This window comes from Mirounga angustirostris, unplaced genomic scaffold (assembly GCF_029215605.1).
Source record: "Mirounga angustirostris isolate CCGP_5_RB_7025 unplaced genomic scaffold, mMirAng1.0.hap1 SCAF_10, whole genome shotgun sequence".
Lineage (NCBI taxonomy): Eukaryota > Metazoa > Chordata > Mammalia > Carnivora > Phocidae > Mirounga > Mirounga angustirostris.
Genome location: NW_026991718.1, coordinates 124,571,217 through 124,588,772, shown reverse-complemented (window position 1 = coordinate 124,588,772; position 17,556 = coordinate 124,571,217). Strand labels below are relative to the sequence as shown.

General features: G+C 46.4%; 1 protein-coding gene across 2 annotated transcripts in view; it reads left to right on the top strand.

Moving 5' to 3' along the window:
• The window catches only part of SLC13A3 (solute carrier family 13 member 3), an 80,399-nt gene that overhangs the window by 30,327 nt on the left and 32,516 nt on the right, over window positions 1-17,556 (top strand). Inside the window, exons 2-5 of one of the 2 annotated variants that reach the window (XM_054510145.2) lie at window positions 5,319-5,584; window positions 7,930-8,093; window positions 14,236-14,302; window positions 17,092-17,274. In XM_054510145.2, coding sequence (XP_054366120.1) covers window positions 5,349-5,584; window positions 7,930-8,093; window positions 14,236-14,302; window positions 17,092-17,274 — 650 coding nt within the window. In that variant the 5' untranslated portion in view covers window positions 5,319-5,348. Of the gene's footprint in view, window positions 1-5,318; window positions 5,585-7,929; window positions 8,094-14,235; window positions 14,303-17,091; window positions 17,275-17,556 lie in introns of those variants that run through there. The other variant, XM_045885887.2, reaches the window with a different exon arrangement.

The window sequence follows — 17,556 nt, the reverse complement described above, 5'->3', positions numbered from 1 at the left end:
AAAAACAAGGCCAGACAATGGAAATCAGACCACAATCGATCGCATGGTCAGATCACATGGTCAGGTCACTGCCTGAAAAGGCGACCTTTGAGATGAGGGCCAAACAGTAAGCAGGAGCCAGCTAGACAGAGATCAGGGTCTAGGGGGCCAGGCTGAAGGGACAGCAGGTGCAAAGGCCTGGAGGTAGGAACTGGCTCGGCCTTCTCGATCTCTGAGGGCTCCCGACTCAGTGTGTGTAGGCCCCCAGCTCACCAGGCCTTGCTCCAAGCCTCCTGGGAGATATTGGCTCTCTGGGGGTCACTTCTGTCCTCAAGGCCTCACAGGGGTGGGGGAGGGAGGGGCAGTAGTACTTATTAATTCCCCACCAGATGTCTGGCATCCAGCTGACAATTCTGGATCCATTTGCCCACAGGAAGCCCAGCTGGGGCAGGGAAGCTATTTGGGGTCGGTCACCTTGGCCCTGCTCCAATCCCTAACTAACCAGCAAGGTAATGAAACACACGCTTGACCCACTTACTGGCAAAGCCCCCATGCCGGCCAAGGATCAACTTCCCAATTCCCGCCATTTGCCTCGGGTCACCTCCCGAGCTGACATGTGTTGTATCTGGAGTTGTTCCTCCGCAAAGGACTGATGTTGACATCTTGGCAAGAGCGCCAAGGGAGGGAGGGGAGAGAGAGTGGGAGCGAGTAGAGGGAGGAGAGAGAGTGAAACAGAGAGAGAACAGGGAAGGGAAGGAAAGGAAGAGGGAGAGGGAGAAAACCTTTGAAGTGTAGCCCCTTACAGCCAGAATTTATCAGTAACGCCCCTCCCCGCCCCCATTATATAATGTCGTACAAGGCACAAAAGGACTTACAGGATGTCACCCCCAAACCAGATGCATTTGAATGTTCACAGCAGCTTTACTCATAATTGCTCCAAACTGGAAAAATCCAAGTGTCCACCTGCAGGACAGGCACAAACAGTGGTATATTCACCGGATGGACTACTATTCAGCACTAACAAAGAACGAACCGCTGATATACACAACCATGTGCATGAATATCTCAGGCCCTGTACTGAACAAAAAGTACAAAAGTACATCTTGTATGATTGCATTTAAGTCGAAGGACAGGCAAAACCAATCTCTAGGGATGGAAATCACAGCAGTGTTTTAGAAGGGGCCTGAGGATTGACCTGGAAGGGGCAAAAGGGAACTTTCTGGGGTGACAGAAACATTCTCTTTCTTGATTGGGATGTGATGTAGGTGTGTACATTTGTTAAACCTCAAACTGTGTACTTAACAATGGATGCAATTGATTGTATGTAAATTATAGCTCATAAAGCTGATTTTTGAAAAGTCATGTTTATTTTTCTCTACTGCTGTGTTCTAAAATGTATTTAATGGGGGATATCCTTCCCCTATAACTTGGATGAACTAGAGGATAGTGATAGTACCTGTCATTGGATGAGTTAATACATGAAAATGTTGGTGATTTTGGTTGTCATTGTTCCTGTATTTCTTTTGCATAAGGATGAGAGGCAGGAGAGACAAGGAAACTGGTTTTCCAGATGACTTTGCATGTCCCAGCAATGCTCAACCATTATTAGTCCTTTTAATGCCCTGGTCAGGATAAGCCAGCCACAGGGTTACCCTGGCCTCATGAATGAATTGGGAAGTGTTCCCTCTTTCCCCGTTCTCTGGAAGGGCTTGGGTAAGATGTGTATTATTTATTCCTTAAATGTTTGGTAGAATTACCATTGAAGTTAGCAGGCCTTGGAGGTTTTTTTGCAGGAAGGTTTTTGATGATTGATTCTGTTTTTTTAACAGATATTGAAATATTCAGCTTTTCTCTGTCTTTCTCTGATAGTTGAATAAGTTATGTTTTTTGAGGAGTTTTTCTATTTCCTCTAGGTCATCAAATTTACTGGTATCAAGTTGTTCATACTAACCCCTTTATTGTCCTTTTGACACTGAGCTAAGACAGACCTCTATCTTCTAAACCAGGGTAACTGTTGGTCTGGCAGGTGGTATATAAAAAACAAGATAGATGTGGCATGTCTTCCTGAGCCGGCAGCAAGATCCGGCAGAAAATAATTGTATATTTTTAAAAGATAGCTGCATTATGGAACATGATACCAAGCATGGGTTGAAGAATGTCAAGTTTGCAGCAGAATGTGACCCAGATTCTTTGGGGGGGTGGTTTTACATGGATGTTCTGTCTGGAAGCTTCCGACAGTGTACTGGAGTGTCTATCCCAGCTCTCGGGACCCGATTGTCGAGTTTTTGTAAATTTTGCTAGCCGGTTGTACACAGAGATATTTAAAATGAAATTATACAAACTTGTGATTCAATATATTAAAACAAAAGTAATAGATACTCAAAGTTCACCACTTGTTGATTGGTTTACGATTATCTAAGATCTTGAGATTATCTGTGTCTGCTCTATTGACATCAATATGTATGGAGGAAATGCTGTGTAGGGGAGCGAAACTGCCCATTTCGTGCCAACTCTGTGTTCAGTGATGTCACTTGATAGCTTGAAATCAACCACGTGGTTGTATTTACACCTAGAAATTGGCAAACACTGCAAATCAGGGCTTAACTTATTGTTTTGTTGCTTGTCTAGATTTTTTTTTTGAGAGAGAGAGAGGGGGGTGATGGAGGAGCAGAGGGAGGGGGACAATTTTAAGCAGGCTCCATGCCCAGTGCCATCCCGACGTGGGGCTCCTGGGATCGACCCCGAGATCATGACCTGAGCCAAAATCAAGAGTCGGACACTTAACCAACTAAGCTACCCCGGAGCCCCTGTTTGTCTAAATTTAAGGAAGTAATGGAAAATGTTAATAGTACAGATGAAACATAAAATGCGTTGTGTCTACAGCAGTTACATTGTGAATAGCCCCCCAAAATGAGGACTTATTCTTCCAGTATGTGAAAACTATCATTTGATTCAGTAAAGAAGTCGCTCACATCATTGGTGAACACGTGAATTTCTGACATACTTCTTTGTTTCCCTCTTGTCTTAGTCATTAATGTAAATAAAAATATAAGCTGACATTCATAGTAAAACTAAATTCATTCATCAATGACATGAGTGACTTAGCTAAACCAAATAGTAATCAAGAATTTCTACACATAGGGGCACCTGGGTGGCTCAGTCGCTTAAGCGTCTGCCTTCGGCTCAGGTCATGATCCTGGGGTCCTGGAATCGAGTCCCCACATCGAGCTCCCTGCTCAGCGGGGAGTCTGCTTCTCCCTCTGCCCCTCCCCCTGCTTGTGCTCTCTCTCTCTTTCTCTGACAAATAAATAAAATCTTAAAAAAAAAAAAAGAATTTCTACACACACACACAAACTTTCCAGTTGTTAAACATTTACCAATATACTTCTGCTTGAGGGAGACTTAGTAGGCAGAGTCTGCGAGGGTCACTCGAGTTTGAGAAGAGCTAGCCACAGAGGACCCTCCTATTATTGGCATGGTCAGATTTGCTGGCTAAAGGGCAGTGACTGTCTCACTCATTTTCCTGGTCTCAACTCCCAGCCAGGTTGCTGAGAAAACAGGATGTGTTTTCAAGGTATGCAAATGGGTTGGGTATATCCCAGTCTTCCCTGGCTCAGTAAATGGCAACCTCATTCTTCCCCCTGCTGAGGCCAACAACTGGAATTCCTCCTGGTTGCTCTCTTTGCCTCACACATCCTAACAGATCCTTGGCAAAGCTGTCAGGCTCTCCCTTGGAAATAGACCCCGAATTTGACCACTTCTCACTACCTCCACCACTCCCCCAGACCCTAGTCACTGGTAATCTTTGCTTGGATTGTTGCCAAAGCCATTGGTCCCTTGGATCCTGCCCTTGCCCCTCTGTTAGATGGATTAACTAGTCCTAGCGTCTGCATGTAGCTGATGCCTGACTGTGTAGCTGAGGGTATGTTCTATTAGGAGGGTGCTTGTTAGGATGGAATTCAGTTCAAGGTCCTGTGGACACTGAATAAAGTCAACCAAACCTACTGTGAGTAAGAAGTAAGAAGCATAAAATGGCACCAGACAGCATCAAATTCAAGAAATAGTCTGTTTCCTGGAACATGCAAGGACATTGCCTTGAGAGAACCTAAGAAAGTCAGGACTGTGAGTAATTTTATTCAGTGACCATGTGAATAATAACAGGACACTATTGATGATGGATCCTATGAGACACTGATGTATCAGAAGTGAAGGCATTGTCATTACTGCACTCTTGTTTCTAGAACATTCCATCACCCCAAAACGTTCCTTTGAACTCCTTTGCAGCTCCTCTTCCCCAGCATACACACCTCCTGCCCAAGCCTGGGCAACCATTGAGCTGTTTTGTTCTGAGTCTTTAACATTGGATTGTCAACTTGTCATAGGTTCTAGTATTCTGCTGGTAACAGCTGGGGGGCTATTTGATTAAGAGCGATGGCTCTGGAGGGAGATTGACTTGTTCTGCACAATCATTGTCTTGCTAGTGACCTTACATCTCAGCTTCCTACTCCATAAAATGGGGATACTCACTCCTCTGGGATTTTGTGAGGATTACACAGTTCCTGGTACTTAATAGCCCCATACATTTGCTTATTATTATTACTATTTACAGAGCGTGTGCTCTGTGTTGGGCATTGTGTTGAGGGCTGTGTATGGAGGTGGCAGCCGCTGCTGGTGCTCTCTCCACATCTCCATTGGCACTCACCATCCTGCATCTGCCAGTAGCTTCCTACTGAAACTGAGATGCTCTGCACCAGTGTGTTCTCTCACTATATGCTGGGCAGGCCGGAGGAGCGGGGAGTTAATGCTCCCAGGAGCAGCCTCCAACCAGTGATGGCCAGGAGTTGGCAGGTAAAAAGCCAGCTTCCTTGTCTCCCAGGAGGACAACTCTGAAGCATGATCTACACCCTTTCCCAGGGTCCCCCATCAGGAGTGAGCCCCAGCTGCCCACAGGGATAATCTTCTCATGAATACACTGTCTGTATTGGCTTCCGTTTCGCTTCCCTATTGCCCTTCCAGAACTTTGTGGGATCCTCTATCAAACCATTTTCACTCTCATGCTCATGTCAGGGTCTACTTCTAAGCCAATGGCGCATTTCATGTAATCCTCAAACAGTCCTATAAAATGGACACATGTTTCTTCCCCATTGTATAGTTGAGCAAAATGAGGCTCAGACAGGTGATGTCATCTGCTCAAGGTCAAAGCTTTGGGCACTCACCCTCTCCACAGCTTCCCTGCGGAACGTGCCCTGATGGGTACAGCCCCAGGATCTCTTCTCCCCCCTGTCACCCAGGGCTCCACTGACCCTTCTGAGCTCCATCTCCCCCCCCACCCTCTGCAGGAAGGCCGCTGCCTGTTTGTCATCCTGCTCATGGCTGTGTACTGGTGCACAGAGGCCCTGCCCCTCTCGGTGACGGCCCTGCTGCCCATCATCCTCTTCCCCTTCTTGGGCATCCTGCCCTCCAACAAGGTCTGCCCCCAGTACTTCCTGGACACCAACTTCCTCTTCCTCAGCGGGCTGATCATGGCCAGTGCCATTGAGGAGTGGAATCTGCACCGAAGGATCGCCCTCAAGGTCCTCATGCTCGTTGGGGTCCAGCCAGCCAGGTAAGGCCACGTAATGGGTCTAGCCCAAAGGTGGGGAGGCAGGAGGACCGCATCTCTCGGAGCCCAAACTCACTCTTCCTGGTCTGGTCATCCAGGCCCACAAGCTCATCATGTCCCACCTTCCATTTACTCATTCATTCCCTGGATACGTTGTAAGCCCCATCTGTATGCCAGATGCAGTGCCAGGCTCTTGGGCAGTTCTCAAAAGTGCAGAAGAATCCCCTGGGGAGCCATTTCAAATGTTTATCCCAGGCCTCGCCCCCAGGGATTCATGTCTCGTAGTTCTAGAGAGGGCCATCTTAGTAAGGTGACTCAGACTGCTGGGGCTGAACCCCACCTTTCCTGCTCTGAGAAATGACTTAACTTCTCTCTCTTTGCCTGTAAAATGAAACTATAATAGCTTAGACCTGTAAAGTGTGATAAATCCTGGTCGTTATCATCTCAGTTTGCTATTTCATAGCCCAGGTGTGTGGGGAATGGGTGGCAAGATGGCCCCAGAGAGATAGGGAGGCAGAGTCCATTCCTGCAGGGCCTTGGGCTCCCTAGCTAGGATTTGAACTTTCATTCTAAGAGGATTAAATGACCTTTAAAATAGGGTTTCACTGTTCTTTTAATCTTTTTTTTTCTTTGCAATTTGTTGCATCTTAAGGATCCCTTGCTAGAATAATATCTTTAAATGTATAAATCACACAGCACATAGGATTTAAAACAACAACAACCAAAAGAAAATGCAGTGATCCAAATAAATTTTTTAAAAACAGACGAATTTGTGACATGGTACCGTATGTACTCCTTTATGGTAAATGGTAAGATCCCTTGACTGGCCTAATAACAACTACATTTTGAGGCCATTTTGAGTGTCAGTGGGATTCCAAGATGTTTGCATCTATTATAACACGATCTGAAAATATCTGTGATCTTAGTTGGTGACGGAGTCCCGGGCACTTCTAATACTACTGAACTTTGTTGCCTTTGTTTATCACCAAAGGAAATACTTAATTTCCATTAGAGGTTAGTCAAATAAAGATGCATTTTTTACCCTCTTGTTTCCATCTTAAATTATATCCATGGCCCCGCTGGTTATGAATCTCTGCTTTGAAGAGTTCTAAGTTGGGGAACAACATGACCAAATTTGCATTTTTTAAAAATTCGTCTAGGCTGCCAGGTGGAGAGCAGATTAGGAGTGAGACTCTGGACGCAACCCAGTTAGGAGACTGTTCTGGGTGTCCAGAAGCAGCTATGGTGACAGCTTGGACTGGGGTGGTGGCAGTGGAGATGAACAGAATGGATAGCTTTGAGAGCTCTTTGGTTGATAAAATCAATGGGGGTAGTGGTTGAGGAGAAGAAGGTTCTACACAACTCCTACTAGAGTTCTAGTATCGGCTCTGTGTCAAGCACTCTGCTAGGCTCTGGAGGGACGGTCAGTCCTGTGGGAGAGATTCTATCTATAGCACTGATTCCAATGCAAAGTGGAATTCCAACCCAAGAGGCATCTGTGGTGTGGGAGCCCAAAGGAGAGGTAAGGGGTAGACTTCTTCATGGAGCAGGTTACATTTGACCTTGAAGACTGGGTGGGCTGCTATTCAAACATACAATAAAGTTAGAACAATGAAAACAGCATGACACTAGTCCAGAAATAGATTTTTTCAATGCTGGATACATATTCTAGAAGAAATCTAAGTCAGTAGGAAAGGAAAGGATTATTCAGTAAGTGGCGAGGGTTGGAATAATTGGCTTATTCTTAAAAAAAAAAAAAAATCTACTTAGATCTTCATACTATCCATCTAAATAAATCCAGGTGGGCTAAGAATTTAATGTAAAGAAAGATGATCATGGAGTTTGGATTCCTACTGGTGGGAGGGGCCAAGCCATGGCAGGCAGGCAGGAGATCAGGGCCTGTTGGGGTGTGTGGATGAGTTCAGGGGCGTCGGAGCAGGTGGCTGGTAGGAGTGAGAGGGGAAGTGGGAGAAGAGGCTAGGAAGATGGTTTGGGGGGATATGGTGGACAGTGTTGGTGCCAAACCAAGGTGATCTTTATTCTGTAATGGAAACCATCAAGGACTGGGGAGCAAGGGAGAGAAAATGTCAGGGTTGGGGTATCTTTGGACTATTTTACCTTGGGTACCTGTGGCCAGTTCACTTAAATGTGTGGAGTCAGTTTCCTTAGACCTGAAATAAGGTTGGTGAGTGAATCTGGTCCCCCCTTGGTCACTGGCTTGTTCTCTCTGGGCCTTAACTTCCCGGCTGTAAAACGAGTGGGCTGGATTCCCCAGGGGTGGCAAAGTGGGACCAGAGGACCTCCTGGGCCCCCTTTCTGGATGTGCTTCTAACTCCCTCTGTTCCCAGGCTCATCCTGGGGATGATGGTGACCACCTCCTTCCTGTCCATGTGGCTGAGCAATACGGCCTCCACCGCCATGATGCTGCCCATTGCCAGCGCCATCCTGAAAAGTCTCTTCAGCCAGAAGGAGGTTCAGAAGGACCTCAACTGGCAGAGTGATGAGAACACAGGTGAGGCTGTGGAAAGGGACTGGGGCAGCCCCACCAACGTGGAGGAGGGGGAGCGGGACGTCCTGCAGAGGAGGGTGAAGGGAATGCACTTATTGAGCATCTCTTACGTGCCAAGTGTTTAAATAATAATAATAACTGAGAATTAGCTAAGTCAAACTTTGATACCTTGGTTTTTTAAAAGATTTGCATTCATTGAGTGCTGACTGTGTACTGAGTGAAGAGTTCAACACTTTGCCTGCATCATCTCTTTCACCTCTCAAAACAAACTTATGAAGTAGATACTATACTTTTCCCGGGTTTTAGAGCACTTGAAGAGATGCTCAAAATCACTAATGCCAGAGAAATGCAAATTGAAACAATGAGATTTACTTCAGTGAGATTGGCAAAGAAAGCTGGACACTGCCCTATGTCGGCAAGCGTGGGGCCATGGGAACCCTTGTGTTCTGCCAGAGAGCGTATGCACTGGGTCAGCCTTTCTTAAGGGAATTCTGCAAATATTTAATCAAATTAAATGTGCACATACCCTAAAAAAAAAAGTGCACATACCCTGTAACCCGACAGTTTGACTCCTGGATACAAACGCCAAAGAATTCTGACAGAGGTCCACGAGGGGACGGGTGTGACAGTGTTCACTGCAGCCTTCTCTGTGGTCTGGTGAGTAAGTAGCCACGTGAGCATCACCACCAGTAAAGGGGAAGGTCAAGTGTGTACTGTTGAGCACCTTGCTGCTTTTAGGAGCAAAGAATTAGAGGACCACAGTTCTAGAAATGGGTCTCACAAAACACAGTCATGATTGGAAAAAAAAAAAAACCAGAATGAGATCTAGAAGACAATACCATGATGTAAATTAAAAATTCACGTAAGTGACCATTTTGCAAGAACGTAAGCAAACAAAAACCTACAGATTAGACGCATCAGCATGGTTGCTCTGCGAAGGATGGGAGTGGGAAATGGGAATCGAAGGGACTAAAGAAAGAAAGAAAGAAAGAAAGAAAGAAAGAAAGAAAGAAAGAAAGAAAGAAAGAAAGAAAGAAAGAAAGAAAGAAAGAAAACAAAAGAGGGGCCTCATCGTACAAAGACAGTGAGAATGTGCCACCAACTGAAGGATTTGATTCTCTCAAACCTCGGAAACTATGTTCTAAACAAAACAAAATACAAGTAGTCGCTGCATTCTTACATGACGAAGCAAGGGCTCAGAGAGGGGAAGGGACTTCCCCAAGTCACACAGCAGACGAATGGCTGAGCCCAACTTTGCAGCACGCTCTCTTACCCATGGAACCAGCTGCGTCCGTGGGAATGTAGGCAAAGAAGGAAGGTCTGTCTGCAGGTGACTTGAAAAATAAGGGTTTGTTTTCCTCAAACATCAAGAAGGCAGAGAAAGGCAGTTCCAGGATTGATTCAGAGGCACGAAGATATCAGGACTTATCACTGGCATCTCTGCGATTCCCCAAGTCTTTCCCTCATCGTGGCAGAGGTCTGCCACATCCTGTCTGCTTTAAAACGTCTTTTTGTTTACATAAACGTATTTTATGTATGTATGTATGTATTTATTTATGTTTGAGAGAGAGAGAGAATGTGCACCAATGCGAACAGGGAGAGGGGCGGAGAGAGAGGGAGAGAGAATCTCAAGCAGGCTCTATGTTCAACACAGAGCCCAAGCGGGGCTCGATCTCATGACCCTGAGGATCACCACCTGAGCTGAAACCAAGAGTCGGACGCTTAAACAACTGAGCCACCCAGGTGCCCCTATTTACATAAATGTATTTTAAAAGGAAGCTTTCGGGGCACCTGGGTGGCTCAGTCATTAAGCGTCTGCCTTCGGCTCAGGTCATGATCCCAGGGTCCTGGGATGGAGTCCCGCATGGGGCTCCCTGCTCCGCGGGAAGCCTGCTTCTCCCTTTCCCACTCCCCCTGCTTGTGTTCCCTCTCTTGCTGTGTCTCTCTCTCTGTCAAATAAATAAATAAAATCTTTAAAACAAGTAAAAATAAAAGGAAGCTTTCCATTGGTTCCTATGTGGGCAGAAATCTCTAGTTTATATTGAGTCTTTCTTTGTTCTTCTAGTAACAGAAGCCCCACATGGGCACATGGCTTTGAAGAGAAAAAGCCGACTTTCCCTGCTTCCCTTGCAATTAGATGTGGTCCTGTGACTAAGTGTGGCCAATGGTATATGAGTGGGAATGGAGTGTGCAACTTCCAGGTCCTGCCCTACCCGCCCTCTACTCCTGTTGGCTGGAACGTGAACATGATGGGGGGACCAGAGATGCTACCTGGGAAGCCACGTGTTGAGGGATAGATGGCAGATCTGCCCCGGGAGCTCTGGATCATTTATCCCAAATAACACAACAAACATGATTCATGAAACCACAGGCTTTGAGTGCTAGTTATGCTTTTTTGAATATGTGTTAAAATTAATATATATGTTAAAATCTAAATATTGATCCACATACCGTCTAAGTTAATCTCGTTTACTGTGGTACGGGTATTTGCCTACCATGCAGTCAGGGGTTTTGCTTACTTTATTTTCACATCAGCCCTGAAAGCTAGAAATGATAAGTACTTTACAGGTGAGGTTCAAAGAGGGAAATTGATATGACCAGAATCAGTTGCATCGTTGGTAAAGTAGCTGAGCCAGGACCTATGAAAGGTCAAAGTCGTCCACGTGGGAAGGAAAAGATGTTCTATAGCAGGGGTCAGAAAACTGTTTCTGTAAGTGACCAGACAGGAAATATTTTAGGCTTTGCTGGCCACACCATCACCACTGCTCAAACTGTGCCCTTGCGGAGAGAAAGCATCCACAGGCGAGATGTAAGTAAGTGGGCGTGGCTGGGTGCCAGTGAAATGTAATTTGTGGGTGCTGAAATTAAAATTGCACGTAATTTTTACACCATGAAATATTGTGCCTCTACTGATTTTCTCCAGCCATTTAAAAATGTAAAAACCATTCTCAGTCAGGAGGCTGTGGGCCAGATTCAGCCCACAGGCCAGAGTTGGCTTCGTTCGTTTTCAGACAGTTTCCCCGGACTCTTGGGGCTTCCAGAGAACCGTGTCACTGTCCCCCTGGAGTGGTGAGAAGCAGTGAAGCTTCTGCGCCTTCTCCCATGTCTACCCCAGCTTCCCCACTTTACCTGTTTTATCCACTGGGCTTCCACGTGGCAATCACAGACGTTTACTGAGCACGTACTTCGTGCTGGGGCTCTTCGTGGGGCCTTACATCCTCAGAAAGTGGAGCCGGCATTGACCTCATTTAGAAGATTGGAAGAAGTTTAAAAATAAAAGAGGATAAAGTAGCTTCCAAAGTCACAGTTTCAAAACAGCGGCTCTGGTATTTTGAATCTAGGCTGGCTGACTTCAGAGCCTGAACTCTTAACCTCTGGTATTCTGCCTCGTACACAAGAGTTTTTTTCGAAGAGTCTAGTGGCCACACACACACAAAAAAGTTTGAAGCCATTTCCCTCATTATAAAGATGAAAAATCTGAGACCCAGAAAGGGGAAGGGACTTGCTTACGGTCACACTCAGTGTTGGGTGCAAGGTGAAATCCAGAGTCTTCTCCTGAATGCTGCAGGATGTCAGGAGGTAGGAGGGCCTGGGAAGCTGGGGCAGACACCTACTTTCACAAGTGGTGGGATCAGAGAGCAAGAATTGATTAATGATCAGCCCTAAGACCTAAAACAAGGCTAGTTCCAGTGCAAAAGAGAGATGTTCCCTTTCACGCAGTCTCTGTCTCCATCCTAGTGGCAGGACGTGAAGACAGGTGTGGGGGGAGTGGGGACTGTTAGTGGGCCAGGACAGGGGTGGGGAGGCTCCTGGGGGCTCTAGGTCCATGAGAGACACCCATAGCAACAACAATGATGACAATGTGAGCTCTCAGTCCTGAGAGCCCACCATATGCCAGACGCGGTGCTCTTATTTTTCATACCCGTCAGCTCATTTAATCTTCATAACAGTGCTAGGAAGTAGGTGCTCCCCATTTTACAGATGAGGACACTGAGACTCAGGGAGGCAAAAGGATTTGCCCAAAGCAACGTGGTTAGTTAGTTGCTGATCTCTGTCTGAATCTAGAATCTGTGCTTGTAAGCACCATGCCAGAGCAGGACGGAGCCTGGGGCAGGGCAGGGCTCGCTGGACAAGACCCGGGGGGGAGGGTCCTCAGTCTTGGAGAGCAGCCCTGATGTTTCCCTCCAGTTTCTTCCCCCAGCTCACCTCCCTGCACTGCCTGAGGGACTGAGGGGCCACGTGGGTGGTGGCTTCTCCAGCGCCCCACTTGTGTTCTCATTAGATCCTCCTACTACAGCTCTGCAGGGATGGCCTTGTCATCATGCCCATTTTACAGATGAGGAAACTGAGCCACGCAGGCGTCCCCCCCCTCTTTTATGTATGAGGAAGCTGAGGTTTAGAACAGTGGCATGACTGATCCATTCATCCATTGATTCATTAATTCCACACGTTTATTGAACACCTACTATGTGCCAAACAGTGTCCTGGCTGAACAAGACTCCCACCAGTGGAGGTTGTTCAAGGCAATGGGAATGATTGATACAAACCCCCATGGAGCTGGGAGTCCATGGGGGAGACAGGTAATCAACAAATAAATCCCTCTCAACTAGGGCTTGAAGGAAACTTAAGCTACACCAACGTGTAGGGTCTTTTCACCAGGGTGAGCTGATCTGTATTTAGCCTTCAGACCTCTGCAGGTGGTCAGCAGGACCAGTCGTCGGCTACCATGGCTCCCACTCGCTCTAGGTACCAAGAGGGAAGGAGCAGCCCAGAGTGGAGAGGGGACAGGACTTCCTCCCCAAGCCACCTGCTGAGACAGGGAAAGAGCTGTGGCAGGAGTCCCGACCCTTCCTCCCAAACACACACCTGCGGTTACAGAGGTGGGATGTATTACTGTTGCGGCCACGATGACCTCAGTCAGGTGTTAGAAAGGACCTCTCACGGGCTTTGGGCTGTGGCTGAGGCATTTGTGGGGGTCTAAGGAACCTTGCTCTAGATTGAATGATGCCAGAAATCGGGGGCAATTCTACGAGTAAAGAAGTAGCAGCCATTCAATTGGCAAGAGAGGAGGACGTTTGGCATTGTGTGGGTGGCAAGTGGCTTTGGGCTAAGACTAGATTATGAAGTGCCCTCGCTGTGTCTCATTTCGTCAGTCGCTTGCAGAGCAACTCTGTCTGATGTTGGTGACGTGTAAGATCATTTAGGTCCAGCAAGAGAACAACACGGCATATCTGGGTCCGACCAGTTCCAGACGTAGGGGGCCGCTTTCTTCTTTCTCAAGAGGAACCCACATTGACTAAATCCTTGCCAGTGTTCAGATTCCTGTTAAATTCTTTCAATGGCGAGTCTGACAAATGTTGGCCCACCAAATCTAGCCTGCTGCCTGCTTTTTGTGCAACCTGTGAGCTAAGCATAGTTTTTATATTTTTAAATGGCTGAATAAATCAAAAGAAGGATATGTTGTGACATGTGAAAATTATATGATCTTCAAATTTCGGTGTCCAAAAATAAAGGTTTAGCCACACGTATTCATTTCTGTATTGTCTATGGCTGCTTTCGTGGCAGAGTTGAATACGACAGAGACCACAGGGCCCCAAAGACTAAGATATTTACTATCTGGTCTCTTACAGAAGAAATTTGCCAGTCCCTGCTTTAAATGGTGTCTTAATCCATTCAGTCTGCTATAACAAAAACAGCATAGATTGAGCATTTATTTTTCATAGTTCTGGAGGCTGGGAAGTCCAAGATCAAGGTGCCAGCAAATTTGCTGTCTGGTGAGGGACTGTTTCTCGGTTCATAGATGGCCATCTTCTTGCTGTGTCCACACATGGTGGGAGGATGGGTAAGGGAGCTTTGTGAGGCATCTTTTATAAAGGCACACCTCTCGAAGTCCCCACCTCCTAATACTATCACATTAGGGATTAGGTTTCCACATATGAATCTGGGGGGGACGCAAGCATTCCACCGATAGCAAATGGGTCAACTCCTTAGTCCTCTTGACAACCCTAGGAGAATTATTACTTCCATTTTATGAATTAAAGAACTGAGGTACAGTGAGATTAAGGGATTTATCTAAACCTGAGAATAGGAACACTCCTATCCATTTGTTACATTACACTAAAGACACCATGCTCTTTCCTCCTAGCTGCTGTGCGGAGGAACGGCCTGCACCCCGTGCCCACGGAGATGCAATTTCTGGCCAGCCCAGAAGAGTGAGTTCCTGGTACCGAGGAGCGAGTGCTTGCCCCAAGGAGATGACAAGCAAGAATTCAGTGCTGCAAGCAATCCTCCCCCCACCCCCAGATTTTTCTCCAAATGACCTAACGCCCAGGTGTCTACCATCCATCCCTTTGGCTTGGGCATGGACGTACCCAGCCTCCTTAAAAAAACACACACGTGGATAGCAAGGGCAGGGGAGCACATTAAGTCCCTCTGGTGAGGGGGAGGACCTGAGAGGAGGCCTCAGAGGAGCAGGAATGCTCAAACTAGGTGACAGTCAAGGAGGAGAGACATGCAGACAGGCATCCAGAGCCTCTAAAGACAAAAGCATCCTAAGAGACAATCACAATCCTTCACACTTGTGTGACTTAGGAAGCATCTTCACACTGATGGCACGTTTAGTGGCTGGTGTCCTTTGTCTTTGGCAGCGTGGTTAAGATCTTGGGGTTTGGAGCCCTGCAGACTTGACTTTGAACCTGGCTCTGCCACTTACCGGCTGTGTGATTTGGACAAGTCACTTAATCTCTCTGAGCCTCTGCTAGATTCACCCACCCAGTGGACATGATACTGGAACCCACCGTAGACGGTTATTTTGAGATTAAATGAGATAATGTTGAGCAAGCTGGATCATTGCTGGGCCCTACATGCACAGATGAGAGTGCTTGTTATTCATGGCTTTGTTACCTTGGGTGATAAAACAGCGGAAGTAAAGTCACCTGCTCAAGGAATTGCTGGGCATCAGTCAGGTCTGTTTTATTCATTCAACAAATATTTATAGATAGCTTACAATGAGCCAGGTACATCCCCAGGCGGGGATGCAGCAACGGACAAAAATCCAGCCCTTGTGGAGTTTACGTCTCAGTGACAAGAAACAAAACACACGAGTAAAATTCACCGTATGTCAGATGGTTGGTGAGAGCCATGTGGGAGAACAATGCAGGGAAGAAGGCTAAGGAAGGGGCCTGTAGGGTGTGAAAAGGCAGTTTTTAAAATGAGTGGTCAGGAAAGGCCTCTCTAAGAAGGTCAGGCTTAAGCAAGCACCTATAGGAGGTAAGGGTCAGGGGGATCTTTGGGAAGAGTGTTCTCAGCAGAGGGGCCAACCCATGCAGAGGTCCTGAGAGTCCAGAGCAGCCAGGAAGCCAGTACGGCTGGAGTTGGGTGAGTGTATGGTAGGAATTGGGGTCAGAGAAATTGCTTGTGTGGTGAGGGGTGGTGGTGGAGGGACAGAGCATGAGGAACCTCATAGGCCAATGATGTAGCCTTGACTATTAATGACATGGGATCCAGTGGACGCTTTTAGCAGAGGAGGGACATGATCTTATGTCTGATTGTCTTATTCCATTGTCTCTGCTCTTCCCTGGCACTGTATCTGGGGGCTTTTAGTCCAGCTTTGAGATACGGTGTCTGTGATTGGCCCAGCCACTCACTATCGCACAACCTAGGAATCTATTTGAACCACCTGCCCACGCAGAGCTTGTGCTGAATCTAGTGGAAAAGACCCAACCCTCATTCTCTAGAACTCCATGTCAACTGAATGCAAACCCCATTCATTGGATGGAGACTCTATGTCCATTGGAACGAAAGTCCCCTCTCTGGGCCTCAGTTTCCCCAACTGAACAAAGGGGCTTGCACTAGATGAGCTCTCAGGCCCCTTTTGTTCTCTCATTCTCATTGTGAGGCTCAGTCTGGTTGGGTCCCCAAGTCTGGGGGGGCCCACAGTTCCTGCCAGAACTTTCCCCCTGAGAAGTGACATCAGTCTCCAGCTGCTTTCAGTCCTTGTCTTCCTTCTAGACCCCAGGTCATATCCCAGTTGCCTTCCAGATAAGGGGCCTCTCATGTAGTAATTAAGGCCAGAAGATATTTGAAGTGTCTTTGATTCTCTTAAAAAAATTAATTTGTTATACAGGGACAATTCTTAATTTCATTCACTTACAAAAATTTTGTAATTGCACAATTTAAAAGAATACTCTTAAACAAAAAGAAAAATGTGCCTAGCATTTCACTCCCAAAACAGTTAAGTGAATACTATTCTAGATTATTTCTGGATTGATAATTTGATAACATTGATAATGCTGTATATGCTCTTCTGTAACCTGCTGTCTCTCTTAACGGAACATAGGGAACATCTTTTCACCTTAATAAATTTACAGCAATGTAATTATCTTTTAATTACAAAATTAACAATTCTTAATTTCATTCTTTCCCAATATTCTTTTAACTGCACCAGAAAGACCCAGAAAATACAAAGAAAGAAAAAAAGAAGGGAAAAAAATCCATATTTCCACCCCCAAGAAAGGCACCAAGACAACTTTGTGTACACCATTCTAAGTTTTTCTTAATACTCATATATTCATAAGTTATGTGAATATTTTAAAAATAAAAAAAATTGAGTAGTGCGGTAACCGACCCTTTTTCCCTTTACATAATGGCTATCTTTCATCTTAATTAACATCCATCTGGATCATCATTTTTAATAGCCGTGTTGGTGTTCAATCCAGAAAGAGGATCATTTTTATCTAGCCAACCCCTTTTTGATGGAGATTTAGGTTGTCTTCAATACAAACCATAGTTAGTGCCAATGCAAACTCTTACACCTACACCTGGGGCACCTGCCCAGAACACTTGAGCTGAAAGTTTGCACATCTTTAGAGGCTTTTGATGCCAGTGCTGAGCTGCCTTCCAGGAAGACCACTTAGTTTTCCCAGCCCATCCGGTGTGCTTCCCCACGAGGCCAGAAATTCTGAGTGTGTTCTGAATGGCTTCTCTTTGCGTTTGTTTAAAGCAAAGACTGCCCTGAGGCCGACGCTCCATTGGACATTCTGGCAGACTGCAAGAAGGAGGAGGAATATCGCAGAAACATCTGGAAGGGCTTTCTCATCTCCATCCCCTACTCGGCCAGCATTGGGGGCACTGCCACCCTCACGGGCACGGCCCCCAACCTCATCCTGCTTGGCCAGCTCAAAAGGTAAATGCAGGTGCGCCCCACCTAGCCCTGGAGTTTCTGCTTCTCCCACCCCTCTCCTTCTCCATTCCACGTTGGGGAAATCTGTACTGGATGCCTTCTCTTGGCCAGCCTCTGGGGACCCAGCAGGGTACAAACCCAGCAAAGTCCCTGCCCTGGGGAAGTTCCGTTTTGGTGGGGGAGACAAGCAATAAAGGAAAAGGGAAATGGATATATAATATGTCGGTGTGATAAGTTATGAAATAAAATAAAACAACGGAAGGCTATGGAAGGGACAGGAGTGGC